Source organism: Octodon degus, unplaced genomic scaffold (assembly GCF_000260255.1).
Source record: "Octodon degus isolate 3935 unplaced genomic scaffold, OctDeg1.0 scaffold00006, whole genome shotgun sequence".
In the NCBI taxonomy this organism is placed as follows: Eukaryota; Metazoa; Chordata; class Mammalia; order Rodentia; family Octodontidae; genus Octodon; species Octodon degus.
In genome coordinates, this window is record NW_004524582.1 from 32,395,488 (window position 1) to 32,411,621 (window position 16,134).

The following is a 16,134-nucleotide window of genomic DNA, read 5'->3' on the forward strand; positions in this document are numbered from 1 at the left end:
GTGGTGCTGGGGGATTGAACCGCGGTCCCTGTGCTTTGCTAAGCTTGTTCTAAGTAGGTGCTTTAGACCACTGAGCCATCTCACCAGCCCTCAATCACTTGTATTGGTCTTCTTACTAACAAAATTAATAAAAAGCTGCCCAATGGGGACAGCTGAGCATGTACTACCAGTAGTTCAGACTGCTTGGCAGAAGACATACACATGACAGCCAGTAGTGAATACATCCCTCTGCTGAATTGCTATGAGAAGTGGAGTGTGACCTAGAAGCATTCATCGCCCTCCCCAGCTCCTGGGCTCCTCCCTCCTCTCTCTACTTCTTGTTCTAGCCGTGAGAGCACCCCCGCCAGAGAAGGCCCTCTGCGATGCCATCACTGTGTTTGAGCCTGTCAACTGTGGGCTGAGATTTCTGAAATTGTAAGCCAAAATAAGCCTTGCTTCCTTTAATATGCGGGTGTCAGGTATTGTGTCTCAGTGAAAGAAAGAGACTAAGACACACAACTAAATAATGCTATAGAAAGAAAAGACTGTAAAGCTATAACACAGTGAACAACTGTGTGCCAACACAATGGGTAAGGCAAAGAAAAATCCCTAGAAAAACAGTGCCAAACAATACCAAATCATGAAGAAACAGAAAAATCTGAATAGAGCCTCACTGTATAGTTAGTAAGGATATTAACTTAGACATCCAAACCATCCTGACCCTGGCTTCTTGGGTAAATTCCATCAAATATTTAAAGAACAGTTCTTATCAACTTCCCAAATAACTGAAGCTGGAGAAAAAAATTTTCAAGAACACTGCAGACTAACATGAATGCTGAGTGATTCTGACAGGAACTCCATCAGCTGACCAGAATGCCGAGGAATATGCAGACAGTAAAGAGTATGCTTGTGGGTTTCCAATGTAAGCTGGAGTCTGAGAACTAGACTGGAGGACAGGTCTGGTAAATAATTTGTCTTATTTTGCCAATACCCTAAGACTTTGTAGGAGGCCAAGTTTAGAGGTAATGGTGGAGCTGATAAGAAATTTCAAGGTTATATAACGCTCTGGCTGTGGCATGGTGTTAGTGGTTGCTTTCAGTCAAATTTACAGTGAAAAACATGAGTAAAAAGCATATCCAAAGGACCTGAAAAACTTGCAATTTGGCCAGAAAGGAAGCATAAAGCTGTAACCAAAAAGAAGGCACAGTGGCTGAAGAGACTGAGGTCATTATAAAGAAGCCAAGTGCTCTGTGCTGGGCCAACAGGACAGATACCTGACATAGGTCAGCAACTGCCAGACTGTACCTACTGCAAGTACAAAGGTCTGTGGAGACTGCCTTCAGAGTACCAGAGCATGCTGCTCACTCATTACCTCTCCCAGCCCCCCGCAACTACTCTGAACTTTCAAATAACTTACATCTCATCATAAAAATTAAATGTATTGCTGGTATAAAAACATCTGAAAACAGAATTAGTGTTCAAGCTGTTTCAATTTCAAGAAAATTAACTGTTCCCTCCTTCCATTCCTCTCTTCTCTAGTACTGAACCTAAGGCCTTCACACTGACCTACATTCCTAGTGCGTGCGTGCGTGCGTGCATGCATGCGTGTGTGTGTGTGCTTTTTCTTTTTTTCGTGAGCAGGGTCTCACTATACAGCTTGGACTCATAGTGATCCTCCTGTTTTCTGCCTCTCTAGTGCAGGGATTCAGGTGTGTGTCACCATGACTGGCTTATATTTGCTTTTTAGATGTGAATTTTTTCACACTGACCTATGATATCCTATAGCATTAAAGTTTAATGATGTCAAAGAGAAAGACATTAGAGTGCTTTTAAAAATGTTTTTCTTTATCCATTGCCATATATAAACCTCCTATAACTTCCCAAGAAAGGACAAAGTCAGGAAAGAATAATTTTTAACTAGTGTGCCAATAAACCTTGAGAATAATCAACTTCACTTGAATATTTTCAGGAACTAATTCTTGAATAGCTTCAATCAACAAAAATATGTTAGAGAACATTCTATAATTTTTTTCTTAGAACCAGGCCACGCTTTGTTCATGTAAGAATTGAGAGTGGACAGCTTCCTAAGTTTACACATTCTCTCAGAGAAAAACAAGCCACAAAAATAGCCTGTGACTGCCTAACTGAAGACATGCTTTGAAAACTACTTTATGAATAAAGACCTAACTGTATGTTTAAATAGAGCAATATTCAACCTAACACCACCTATCCATGCATTCAGGTAATGCTGTAATAAAACACAGCCAACCTGCTCAAAATCTCCGGCCCTACCCTGCCACCTCTGCAGCTTTTTGGCAAACACAAGGAGCCACCTCCATGCAAGGACCCAGGAAAGCAAGTCTGCAGCCTGAGAAGCCGTGCCTTGGGTGGTCCTTTAGCTCTTCCAACTGAGGACCACTGCTTTCCGTAATATATTAGAATGTGAGAAAAGTCTGCTTTTGACTAATTAGGGCTAGCCTTGAACCAGAAAAACCACCATATGAAGGATAGAATGCAGCCAGAATTACGCTGAGCCAACAAAGGTACATGCAAACCAGAAAGGCAGAACAAGCTATTTAAAGTACAAAGAGTGAAATCCATCTACACGTTTCATCACCAAGTCTAAGATAATATACCCCCAGGGTTCTCTGAGCAGAAATGCTGACGGACTAGCACCTCCTGGATGCTCGCTGCATATCCTGAGGGGCTCTGAGCACAGCTGCTTCTGGCCACCACCTCCCGTCTGCCATCTAGCTCCCCTGAAAAACACACTCCGGGCGCGACGGCTCCTCCGGCACTGCGCAGCAGGCTGGTGTACTTATAGGAGACCTTGGTTTTCATGCTAAGGACACAGGACTGCGCAGACCCCACAGAGGCCGGAGACGGCAGTGACCTTCCCCATCTGAGCCAGGCCCCAGAATGCCATGAGAAGATCAACGGACTTGCAGGAAGAGTCTTCAAATTCAGCACGTTAGCAACATCCCCCCAAAATTTGCTACGTTCTAGTTAATTCTGAATGAATAAACCATGAACTTCAGGATTGGTTTTTACAACCACGAAGGTTTGAAATTACAAGCACTTGACAGAAACACAGTAAAAGCAAACATTTGCAGGCCTTCCTATTAAGAGCACGTGCTGTCCTGTGTGAGCTACCAGCATGTACATTTGTCTGGTCAAGCACATGCACCTATGGGAGCTCAGTGACAGGTGGGCTTTCAGGCCCTTCTGTGCAGCTTACCTTACTGTGTGTGAAGGGGGGCGCTGGGTATAAGGTGGGGTGGATGAGAGGCCGAGGCAGGTGTGGGACGGTGTGCAGGGGCACGTGGCCATGGATGTGGGGGTACAAGTGCAGTGCAGGGTGTGTGGGCTTCTCTGGGCTCAGGAACTGGTGACCAGGAGGAAGGGCTCCAGCCGTCATTGCCGATGCTGTCAGCCCAGAGGCTTCTTGTTTACAAACGTGACATTCACAAGTATTTGGAGCTTGTTCAGCCTAAAAGGAAAGAAAGGGCGTTCATTTAATGTGAAAAATGGATGTAAGTTTAGTCAAAGTCTATTGCAGTTTGACAGGCAGTTAGTAGGGAATGACAGATATAAGTGGGGCACACCCTAGGGCCCTCCCTGCAGGGTTCGGAGGAACTGCAGAGACTGGGTCAGTTAAAGTAGCAGCCATTGGTTTGGGTCCTTGAGCAAAATGAGGTGACGAGGAGCCAAGGAGCAACAACACAGTGGTGAGAAGAAGCCAGGACCAAGCAAACACCATGAGTGGTTCTGATTCTACTCTGTTTTGCTGGGCTTGCCTGCTCGATCCATGCAGCGCAGATCTCCACACGGCTACTGAGAATGGAGTGGAGATGCTGGCAGCTCCCCTTCCAAACAAAGGTAAAACGGACACAACCGTTGAAGGCAACCGCACGGAGGCTGAGAAATCAGCCAAAGCAGAATACTCTGTAAGTTGGTAGACGCTCAGTGAAGAGCAGGAGCCTGGCTTTCTTGCCTCAGGTCTTCCCTCACCGCGCCAGTCTGTGGGCAGTGGTGCTGCAGTACTGAGGAGAGCGGTGTATGCAGTGCAGAGGTGAGCCCCAGGAGTGGTGCACGCTGAGGACAGTGGCAGGGAAACCTCAGCTCTGGCTGTCGACTTCAGGCTGGGGTCCTGCTTGGGGTGAGCAGCAGGTGAAACAGAAACCTTACAGGGAGACCTGGCAAAGAGGCGCCCAGAAGAGGACCCTTCAGTTGTGCACAGCTGCTTGGCTGACCAGGAAACCAAGGTGCACACAAAAGACAGAACTCTCAAAGCTGACCAAGAGCAGAGGGAGTGCAGAAGGTATCCCCAGCGTGACTGCAGGTGGCGGCACCCAGAGGGCTCCTGGGTGCTTGAGGCGCATGCACAAACTCTGCCTAGATTACCAGATGAGCTGCTGAGTCACGCAGCCAAAGGGGAAATCTCTAAAAGACAAGCTAGAAAGTCCAATGAAGAAAAAGCAGGAGCCAAGCCATCAGCAGCCACACAACACGGGAGACGTAAATTCTGTAATTTAAGATGGGGAATAATAAAACACAAGGAAACACAACAAAGGCCTGGGGGGAGGAGGCAGACCCCAATTAGCTACAATATTGAAAATGCCCAGTTTTCAACAAAAAATTATGAGATGTAAAGAAAAAAAATGTGACATACATTTTTTGTCAGGAAAGAGCTGTTAATCTCTAGAAAATGGATCTGAGTGAGTCCAGACATTGGCTCAACACCCTAAAATGTCAAATCAGATGTTATATGTTCAGAGGTTAAACAAAATATGAAAACAAAGAGTCAACATAAGCCGAATTATAAAGAAAGAGCAAGTGCAAAGAATGAAAAGGAAGCTAGGAGAGGCAGAGAAGGAGATATAAAATGGAATTAAGACGTGCTCTGTATATGTACCAACTCTGCACAATGAATACAATCAACACTGCAAACACATACTAATAAAAAATGAAACTAACAAGAAGAATGACATAAAAATTCTAAAAGTACATTTAGGATGGCAGAAAAAAGAACCTGTGAACCCCAGTCCGAGCAACAGAAATTCTCCATATGAAGAATAAAATGCAGGGCATGGTGGCGCAGGCCAGCACTCAGGAGGCTGAGGCAGAAGGACTGCAGTGAGTTCGAGGCCAGCCCAGGGTACATACATAGTGAGTTCAAGACCAGCCTGAACTGCACAGCAAGATCCTGACTCAAAAAAAGTGGAGAAGAAAAAGTACACAGCTAGCCAGAAAATTACATAGCATGTCTCTTGTAGGGGACCACAAACTATACCAACACACATGTAATGAAGTCCTAGAGGAAAGTAGAGAGATAAGACGAATATTTAAAGAAATAATAGCTGAAAATTTCACTGTCCAAATCTGTTGAGCATGAATCCACAGATGCAGGCACTCAGAGAAGCCCTGCACAGACAGCCGCCGAGGGCCGCCTGCAGCTCCGAGCTTCCTGCTACCTGCAGGCACTGCTTCCCTCTGCTGTGGGCTCTGAGCAGGAGAACATGAAGAGTGGGGCACTGGGCACACAGCAACTATGCCCACTCAACTCTGCCGTGACTCTAAAAAATAAACTGCTCGAAGAAATGAAAACAAAACAGACACACGCAGATAAATATGGGGAGAGTGCTCTACTAGCCGACTCGCACAGACGTGAAGGGTGCCCTCCAGCTGAAAGGCAGCAACGGACAGTAACTCAGGCTACAGGGAAAATGACGGAATATGTCACCAACCTGGGCAAGGTGGCAAAAGAGACACTACACATGAAGTTATTTTTCATATCTTTGCTCTTCATTTCTTCAAAAAATAAACTGTAGAGCTGGGAATGGTGGTGCACAACTGTAATCCCAGCACTAGGGAGGTGGGCTGCAGGAGCGGGCCATAGTGAGTTCAGAGCCAGCCTGAACTGCATAACAAGACCCTGTCTCAAAAAAAAAAAAAAAAAAAAAAAAAAAAAAAAAAAAAAACAATGCAAAATACCCTGAAAATAACCAAAAAGCACTAATTACAAAATAGTGTTGTCCCTTCACCTACCACAGTAGTATTGGATTTATAACTACATATATATATATATATATATATATATATATATATATATGAAATAATTAGAACAATAATGGTTCAAAGGTCCAATGAAGTGGAACTGTATTATTGCCATGCCTTCTGATGTGAGAAAGAAGTTAGTGTTAACCTGAGTAGACTATAATAAACTAAAAATGCATATTATAACCCTCAAAGCACACATTAAGAAATTAACTAAAAAAGTAAAGAGACCACAGTGATTGATCAGGCCTGTAATCTAAGCACTCAGGAGGCTGAGGCAGTAGGATCACTGTGAGTTCAGGCCAGCCAAGACTACACAGGGAATTTAAGGCCAGCCTGGACTGCATAGTGAGACCCTGTCACAAAAAACAAAATAAACAAGAGACCTGAAATGGCACACTAAAACTTGTTTAACATCAAAAAGACTTGACAGGATAAAAATGTAAACTCAACTAAAGGAGTTGAAAGCTTAAATTTTGTAAAAGGATGAAAAAATACTAAGAGTCTGGGATGGCTTTATTAGTACCAAGTAAAATATCAGCAGAGAAACATTTCCTAATGATGAAAGGGCCAGTGTATCAGGGAAATGCGATAGCTACACACTTACATGCATTCAACAACATCACCTCCAATATATGAAACAAAATTTGGCAGAACTGAAGGGAGGACTAAATGATCCAACATACCATCCATGACTTTCACACCGCTTAAGTTTAAAGTAGCCCATTTTGGGAGGAGGTCCCCCACCAGCAGCGACGAAAGCCCTTAGAAGAGGCCCCTGTCCTTGTGCCGTTCCCGGCATGGAAGGCTACAAGAAGAAGACAGCTGTCTATGTGAACAGCAAGTTGGAGGGCAGACCTGCCTCTTACCAAACGTCACACGCATATCAACAGGCAAGTACACTATAGGGGCAAGGACAGACACAGAGGCCAAATGAACAGAGTGAAGTCTTGAATTCTTTATATATTGAAGAAAGGACAACTGTGATATATTTGGAAAGCACAGTCATATTTACAATCTATCCATATTCAACAAATAGGCAACACATGCAATGAGGACAGTTTCTAACAAGCAGTATTGGGCAACTGCATATAGATGTATAAAAATGTGGATAACCCAACACCAGCAGCAGGGCCCGGGAGATGGCTCAGTGGAGTAAGCGCTTCCCTGACAAGTGCAAGGGCCTGAGTTCAATCCCCGGTTCCACAAAAAAAAAAAAAGGATAAACCAACACCAGCAGCAGCAGCAAATAATGATTTAAATGGGCCATAGCACCTAAGTAAGAGTTGGAAGTTATAAATCTTTTAGAAGAAAACAGCTTTGTGACTGGCAAAGTTTTGTTGGATAATTCAGTGATGCTCCAGTTGCCAAATAGCTCCAAGCTTCATCTTCCCACCACTTGAAGAATAAAAGTTAAAAAAAAAAAAAAAGCTCAGTATTCATGACTCTGCTTGACAGTCAAACCAAAAATTCATTGTGCAAATACCTGTACAGGCCAAGTATAAGTCACTGTCATATCTTGCTGCAGACACAAAGAGGTGACATCTAATTCCAAGTGCCACTCTCACCTAGACAGCATACAGTGTCATGTTATTGTTTTAAAACATTTGTCACTGTTTTGATTTTTCTGCACTTTATTTGCATAAAATATCATAGCCATGGCTCTAAAGAAAGTTAATGATATCAGCAATAAAGCTAAGAGGAAAAGTGTGAGAACCACAGTGGTTAAAGAAAGAAAGCATTGCAAACTGCTAAATTCCTGGAAAAATGAATCTGTAAGTGTAATCTTTGGGCCTCAAAACCAATTATTTGGTTTTTCATTCTTTCTTATGGGAAAAATACATTTAGGTGTCAAATTTTTTGGTGTCTGAATGTGAATTTGGAAAGCATAATTCATAAAAAAAATTAGTAAGTTAGAACCAAAAACTACTCTATAAGAGGACACTAAAAAAATAGACATAACATAGATCATTAGAAAATAGTATAAATCACATATCTAATAAAGGACCTTTCTCTAATACATAAAGAACTCTTACAACTTAATAACTAGATGGAAAGGGCAATAGTCCTTAACTGTGTGAAGGACATATACCAATAAAAGTGAAATGTAAGGCCAGCAAGACAGCTCAGTGGACCAAGCACCTGCTTAGGCACGCACAGGGACCAGGGTTTGATTCCCAGCACCATATGCCACATGGGCTCTGCCCCTGGGCATGCTGAGCCAGCCACTGAGTCAGGGTGTGGTGGCACATGCTTGTAATCTCAGCACTGGGAAGGCTAAAAACAGAAGGATCACTACAAGTCTATGCTGTGTAGTGAGACCCTATACCAAATACATAAAAATAAATAAAAGTGAAATATAAAAACCCCCACAAGGAGTGACCATTTCTGATGTATTAGGCTGAAAACCTGTGTCACCACTCTCTCTTGGGACCCAGGGGAGGTCTTCGCGACCCCTCGCCTCATGTACAGTTCTGACACAGTACTCACTATTGCCTCAGTCCCAGGGGTGTCTATGCACTTGCTCAAGTCAGATTCACAGGGTCGCTCCATAGTTTACACGGTGAACGACAGGGGTGAGGACACATGAGTCCCCATCAAGAGGGGACTGAAAAGAAAAACAGCAAATGATAATACACCCATGGAACAACGCAGGGCAGCCAGCAGAAGGGAATGAGACTGTCCTCTGCAAGTGTCATCACTCAACGTGCACTGCTAGGAGAAAGCGAGGTGCACACAGAGCAGCCATGCGGCATCAGCAGAGCCTTGGTCAGTGGGGGATCTGCATCTGCACACAGTGAGAGAACAGAACTGGCCCCCACTAGGACCAGGAACTGCACATCTGCACATGGTGGAAGGTGTGGGGCAGGGTTTCTCTCTTTGCCATTTGATGGCACCTGTGTTATCTGATCTATACATTTGCATTACCATATACTTAATGCAAACCATATACTTATATTACCTGTTAGAATAAATTAATGCAATGACTTGATTTGAAATTATTTGATTCTCATTTGTCAGAACAGAAAGTGTAAAATCTGAAGACCTACCTGTGGAGCAGGGTAGGACGGGGGTGGAGTGTCTACTTTACTCTCCTCTGTTGCGGGGCTCCCATTTACCAGGTCCCCATCTTCTTTTGGCGCTCCTGGGGGCTCCCCACCACTCTCACCATCTACTTCTTCATCATCAGCTTCAGAAGAACTACTGCTTGTACTGCTCACCTGAGGGGACTTCAAAGATAGGCTTTTGTGACTTATACTTTTCAAAGCAAAACAACAGAAAAATTAAGCCATGCCCTCTGTTGCTGCTCCCAAGAAGCTATGCCCATACCTCATCTTTCAAGGCCAGGTTCTCCCCACCACCATTCAGTTCGCTGTGGACTCCATTCATGTTGGCCACCACCTCAGTGTCATCGTAGTTACTCAGTGGATAAATGTCAGCAAACTTGGCTGACAGTGGTGCAACGTCTTCATCGTCACTACAACTGAGACAAGCAGACACAGTTACCATGAGGCCCTTTGGTGTGAAAAGACAGCAAGGACTCAAGCCTGCAGGGAGCCAGGCACTTCCTCCACAAAGCTCCGCTTCTGGTCCAGAAGCACACCAGGCTCCGACTCACACCAGCATCAAGCACAAGCCCTCCCCACAAGGGCTCCCAGAGAGTAACGCTCAGCCTTCTGGAAGAAGCTGACCACCCCCAGAAGTAGAAGGTAGTAAGGAAACCAAACAGTTAATAAGGTTGCTACCAATTTTCATTGGAGCTAAAATGCTCTAGTGTAAAACTATTCTTTCTGCCACTCCCAAGAAGACATCATTTTTTACTAAAAGTGAAGAGGTACTGACAGCAATCTCAGATCTTTAGTGTTCGCTTTTATCACCATCAAGCTTTCAGAAATATTGAGCTGAACAAAAGAAGAACATATTTATGTAACAAAACTGTTTCTGAATGACTGTACAAGATCAGCTCTGCTCAGGTCAGTTATGATCTTAATTATCAGTTTTACAAGACTTCTAGGCAAGGGGCAAACACTAGAAAAAATGAGAACACACTTGATGGCTTTAGCTTACAAGCTTAAACATGGCTTCGTGTGCCCATCTGGAAGAGCTGTCAGAGTTCACAGTTCCAGACATGACCCTACGTGACCACCGAGGGTCTCGCAAAACACCTGAGACTGTCCTCAGCCTCAGCACTACGAAGCTCAGAAGGCAGAAGCCTGAAGGAGTGGCACTCCTGCCTCTTAGGAACGAGTGCCCAGGATCACCAGACCTGGGTGTGCTTTCTACTTCTAAGACAACAGTCCGCCTGCTATGCCACGGGCTGAGCTGGAGCTTACCAAAGAGGCACACACAGTCCCCAGCGGCGCGCAAGCTCAGGCTGCTCCCGGCAACGTGCACACCCTTCCTGCAGTGCCACTCTCACCATGGTTTACCAGCGTTCTAAAGTGAAGTCACTGACTCAGCCAAGGGAGCAAGGCAGTATGGTGACTGACATCACACTGTCTGTTTTCATCAATTCAGATATGACACCAAGAAAGAGTCAAGAGCCACACTGGAGACTTGACCGTCAGAGTGACTTCCATTGGGAAGACAGTAATCACAAGCTGCTGGGGCCCTGAGACTCTGAAGCTCAAGAGAAGGCACCCGTGGCCAGTGCTCCCGCACTGGCTGCCCAGAGCCCAGCTCACCTACTCAAGCAACAGCAGCAGCTATGTGAGGAGATGTTTTATTATTTCTATATTTTTAAAAATGTATTTAGTACAGCGTCTACAGGGTTGCACTACACAAAAGGATTTGCAGTGATCCTCCTGTTTTCAGCCTCCCAAGCCCTGGAATTACAGGCGCACACCATCACGCCCAGCCTCAGTCACTATCTCAGCGCGCCCCAGGGGCACGGCTGGCAGGGCACACAGGGCACTGAGCTCTGCCTAGGCAGGTGCTCTAGTCTGCTGAGCTATCTGGCAGGCCTTTTATTTCTACATGTTAAAGCTCCATAATATTTCTGTAAGAAGTCAGAAAACAGTTGTAAATCCTCAGTCCTCTTTTATCTCCCAGACAGTCAGGTTCCTAAGGCTACAGAACGGCTGGGCAATGAAGGGGCGTGGAGCACACACCAGCTCTCTAGGATCATTCTGGATGTGAGGCAGGGTACAATTCAAACACAAGGGCCTAGCACACATGACGCCCTAGCGTCAATCCCCAGTACCACAGAAAAGAAAAAGAATTCTTTTGGGTTTGAGAACAGGTCCAGAATGAAAACTGAAAGACTGAAGGAAAACACTGGAGTCAACAGAGAAACTGTGATGGAGGGCATGAGCACCAAGGCATCAGTGGAGGAGCCTGAGGCGCAGCCACTCGGCAGCCAGGGCAGGGCAGTGCCGCCTCCGTGCAAGGCTCACTACAGGGCGCCTGGCGCTGACTCCGCCCTATGACCTCCACAAAGGACAAGCTCATGACTCGGAAGAAATGGGGACTGCCACCCATAGTATGAAGTGATGAGAGCGGCACAGCCACTTTGCTCATACAAGATGCACTTCTAATGTGGGAACACAGAAGACAGAAACTCTGTTGCTTGCTAAAGTGATCATCTGAGTTCTTAGCAAGCCATGGAACAAGCATGAACGCTGAACTGACAATGAGGTGATGACCACGGGCTGGCCGCCCTCCAGGAAAGAGCGGAGATGGGGCCAGGACCGGTAGACATTTCCCTGCATACCAACGTGCTCGTTCTGCACTAGCGTTTGTTAATTTAGTGTCTTTTTTCAAGTAATAAAATAGTGTCCAAGTTTAAATTTACTGATTGCATGTTTTCAAAATTGCTTAAAACAATGAGAAAGTCTTTTTTTCAGGAAAAGCACTACAATGATGCTCATACTTCTATAGACATTACTGTCTGTATTTCTCATTACCAGATATTTAGATTTCTCAAGCTTTATAATAAACTCACAACTTACAAAGTTGGTGCAGAGCCATTGTCTGTGAGGATGAGTCTGGGATGCTGCTGAATTGTGATGGGAGAGCTGGAACCTGACCCTGAGCTTGCTGATGATACGCTAGGAGGGCGCATCTCAGAGAGATAGTCGGGAGCAGAATCCACCTGGAGTGGTAGCTGGTGAATGTGGATGTCGTCAGTGACGGGGGGGTCCATGATACCACAAGTGAGGATGTGTGAGAGGCTGCAGTCATCACAAGCACATCTGATCGGGAATTAAGGACAGTTACCAAGAGAGCCAGTACAGAAGGCCACCATGTTCTCTGAGGCCAGTTCCAGACCTCCACCTGGTTAGAGAATGCAGGCGCCACTCCCACCAGCCCAGCTCACCTTCTCCTGTAGTTGCAGTTGGGGCAGTCGGGTATGCTCAGGCGGGACGACAACATGTGCCTCATGGTGTCTGTGAAGTTGTTTTCACCAGTAACAGCTTTCTTGTTAGTTAACTAGACAAAATCATCAAACAATGGCTTGATTTTACAAGATACTTCCCCTCTTCCATAGACCACATTTTTCAGCAACTACAGTAACGTCTATCATGCTCATTGAGAAGCCAAGGGGCACAGAGCTTTGTGAGGCAGACAAGACCAGGAAACAGAAGCCGCAAACCCAGAGCCCACAGCGAGGGCCAAGCCACACAAGGGCCAAGCCAGGAACTTCCCAAATGCTTCATCTGCAGCAAGCATGCTGCCCTGGGCCCTGACAGCAGACATCCAGAAGGCAAGGCCAGCACAGACAGCCTGCTTTTACCCTGAGCCTTACGTGCAGGCACAGAGCTATAGGAAGGGAGACCAATGTGGGGAGAAGGCTGGACCTTAAGAGCTGCCAAGAAATGGCACCCAAACTTCCAAGCAACTACGAGGTATCTGGACTTCACAGGGGAAGGAACCCTGGACCAACTTTGGCAATGGGACATGTGAAAGCTGGAAGGGCCACCTGACAAGACAGGACACATGCAGAACTGGGGAGGAGAGAAGGACACCACTGACATTTACGGGCAGGTCAAGGAAAAGGATCACAAAGGAGACTGAGGAATATGGTCCAGGAAGCAGGAAGAGCCAGCGTAGCATGTGGAGGAGAGATCAGGGAGGTAAGTTTCAAAATAAAGCTAAGGGGGCTGGGGAAAACAGCTCAGTGGCACAGCGTCTGACTGGCAAGCACGAGGTCCTGAGTTTGATTCCTGGCACCAGAAAAGGAAAAGTAAAAAAATATAACAGCTAAGGGCCCTGAGGCCAACCACAGTGGTCACTAGCAAGCTCTGCCAAAGTGCTAGCAGAGATACAGGGCAACCCTGCCCGGAGGAGGGAACAGGGCAGACCTGCTCTGCCAGCAGCCAGCTGAGGCCCACACCTGAGCTATCGGTAAGCTGGGCTGAAGTTCTGGTCTGTGACTTCAGGAATATTCTTAACTTTGCATACCCCTTCTCTGTGTACAAGCCAGAGGAGCAGGGAAACTCAGGACAACATTGTTTACAGACTTCCTACGGATGAACATGTACTCTCCTTGAGTACATGGAAGATAGGAAACAGCTAAGAAGAGTCGTTCTCCTTCAGGTCAAAGCCACTGTCTTTCATGATGCTGTAACGCCACAGAGGGACCAAGGTGGTCCTCCCATGGTGTCCTGAGCCCGCATGCAAAGGCACTGCTGCTTTGAACACTGGGAGTTCAATCTCTTCTAACTGCCTTTCCCATGGACAAACTTACCTGCTCCTCAATGAACCGCCTTTGCTTAAAAATCTCCCAATCTTCTGTTAATACGCGCTGCTTGCTTTTCATTGTCATCTAGATACACAATGTAAAAAACAAACCAAAAAACCCTCTTTAATACCAACAGACACCTCATAGAATATTTTAAAGGGAAGATTTTTTAATGATAAAAATAATATATAGAAAAAACACCATCTATAAACAAAGCAAATACAATATTATAAATACATACCTAGGTATTCCATTTCAGCATTTTATTTATTTATTTATTTATTTATTTTTTCACGTTTGTACCTTTATTTTGTAATGAACGTAGAAGGTTAACCCTTAACAGTTTATGCCCAGGCTTCCCTCAGGCAGCGTGTTTGTTTACATTAGCATTTTAATTGAATCACTCAAAATCACAAGTACTTCTTTATACAGAAGCAGCCTCTTTGGGCTGCCCTGCTGAAAAAAGCAAGGCATCTGCTGAGGCAAGAGGAGAAGTGCTCTCTCTCTGGACAGAGCAGAAAGCCTCTGTCTGGGGAGCACCAGGGACAGGCCAGAAGCGCTGGGAGGAGGAGGAGGAGGAGGAGGAGGAGGAGGAGACATCTGGTCTGCCACCCACTGCTGTGCTCTTCCCCAGCCCAGGGCCGCAGAGCTTATGGCTAGCTAGAGGATGTACTCAACTTCTTACATGAAAATCAACGTGTAAAGCTCAAAATGCTTCAAAGAAGTAGAAGAAAATGTGAAACAGACCAATGAATGTAGCACAGATTGAAAAGCAGATTTATCTTTGTTCTACTTCCTTGCAAGCATGATCAGACCCTGAAGTTTTAATGGAACGGTAGGTTCTAGCTCATCCTTCTTGGAATAGAATATCTAAACTATTTCAGAGAACTGAAGGGGTTGAAGGAAAGGGAAGGGAATGAGGGAACAGAAGAATTAAGATATATTATATACAGGTACAAATCAAATTCCTTATGATGAATGTGATCATTATGTATACTTAAAACATACCAATAAACTGAATTTGAAAAACTGAAAAATAATCTCTTAATTCATTCCATGAAGCTTCCACATTCTTCATACAAAACAGGTAAAACACAAAGACTAAAACTCAGCTTAATCATACCCCAGATATAAACACAAAAGTTCTAAATGAGGGCCAGGGATATAGCTCAGTGGAATAAATGCCCACCTGGCAAGATGAAGAACCTAAGTTTGATCCCCAGTACCAAAAAAAAAAAAAAGTCCTAAATGAAATATTAAGGGCCGGGGAGATGGCGCAGTAGAATAAGTGCTTCCCTGGCAAGTGCAAGGGCCTGAGTTCAATCCCCGGTACCGCGAAAAAAGAAAGAAAGAAATATTAGCAAATTAATGGTGGATTAAAGAATTGCATATCATGCACTCATAAGGCTTTAATTCTAAGAACGCCAACAATGTTTCAAAATTAGAAATAAAAGAAAAATTACACAGATTTGACCTCTACACCTGCTTTTGCTTTTTAAATAAACTAGAAATCAAAGCAAGCTTCTTTAACTTGCTTAAAAAAAAAAAGTCTGAATTTAAAAGTCTGAATGGCAAACACAACACATAAGGCTCCCAGTGCCGGGCCTGGACCTGGACCTGGACCCGGCCCCGGCCCCGGCCCAAGCTCTCACTCAGCAACAACCTGAAGGCTCTCGCTAAGGCTGGAGGTCAGAGGCAAAAAAGGGTGAGACCAGCTGTCATGGGAGACGGCATCGTGCTCTCCTAGAAAACACAGCAATCAATTAAAAAATTAGTAGCATTAATGAGGGATACTGGACAAATCTAACTCTATTTGCCTATTTGGCATCTTTAACTTTTTAGAACATGCATCCCCTTACTTGCCAGCTGCTGTTGCACAAGGCTCACTGAGGCAGGTGGATCACCATAGATTTGAGATCAGCCTGGACTATACACGGAGCTGAAGGCCAGCCGGACTACACAGTGAGACCCTGACTTAAAAAACAACAAAAACCCCCTCCAAAAAAATTCATTCTCTCATTAAAGATACTAGCTCTCATGGTCCTAAAATTATAAAATACAGCGCTATTAACAAAATGTTAGTAAAAAACTCCAAAGTTGTCTGATAAGTATCATCTACAAAACACTCAAAAGTTGATGCTTTACTCACATCTGAGTCAAATTACTTTGAGAACAAAATTTTTTTTTGGTAGAACCCGGGATTGAACTCAGGCCCTTGTGCTTGCCAGGGAAGCACTTATTACATTGAGCCATCTTCCTGGCCCCAAACAAATGACAGGATTTTTTTTTTTCCAGTACCGGGGATTGAACTCAGGACCTTGCACTTGCCAGGCAAGCACTTATTCTACTGAGCTATCTTCCCGGCCCTTTTTTCTCTTGGCAGTAGCAGAGTCTGAACCCAGGAGTACTCTACC

The 16,134-nt window shown here is 44.9% G+C and overlaps 1 protein-coding gene across 2 annotated transcripts in view; it reads right to left on the reverse strand.

Annotated features, from left to right (window-relative positions):
• Window positions 1–16,134, reverse strand: part of Fam193a (family with sequence similarity 193 member A) — an 87,850-nt gene that overhangs the window by 38,567 nt on the left and 33,149 nt on the right. For both annotated transcript variants that reach the window (XM_004624606.2, XM_004624607.2), the window contains exons 7-12: window positions 13,727–13,804; window positions 12,356–12,468; window positions 11,988–12,230; window positions 9,367–9,520; window positions 9,087–9,266; window positions 3,218–3,469 (exon numbers count right to left, since the gene is read on the reverse strand). In XM_004624606.2, coding sequence (XP_004624663.1) covers window positions 3,218–3,469; window positions 9,087–9,266; window positions 9,367–9,520; window positions 11,988–12,230; window positions 12,356–12,468; window positions 13,727–13,804 — 1,020 coding nt within the window. The remainder of the gene's footprint in view (window positions 1–3,217; window positions 3,470–9,086; window positions 9,267–9,366; window positions 9,521–11,987; window positions 12,231–12,355; window positions 12,469–13,726; window positions 13,805–16,134) is intronic.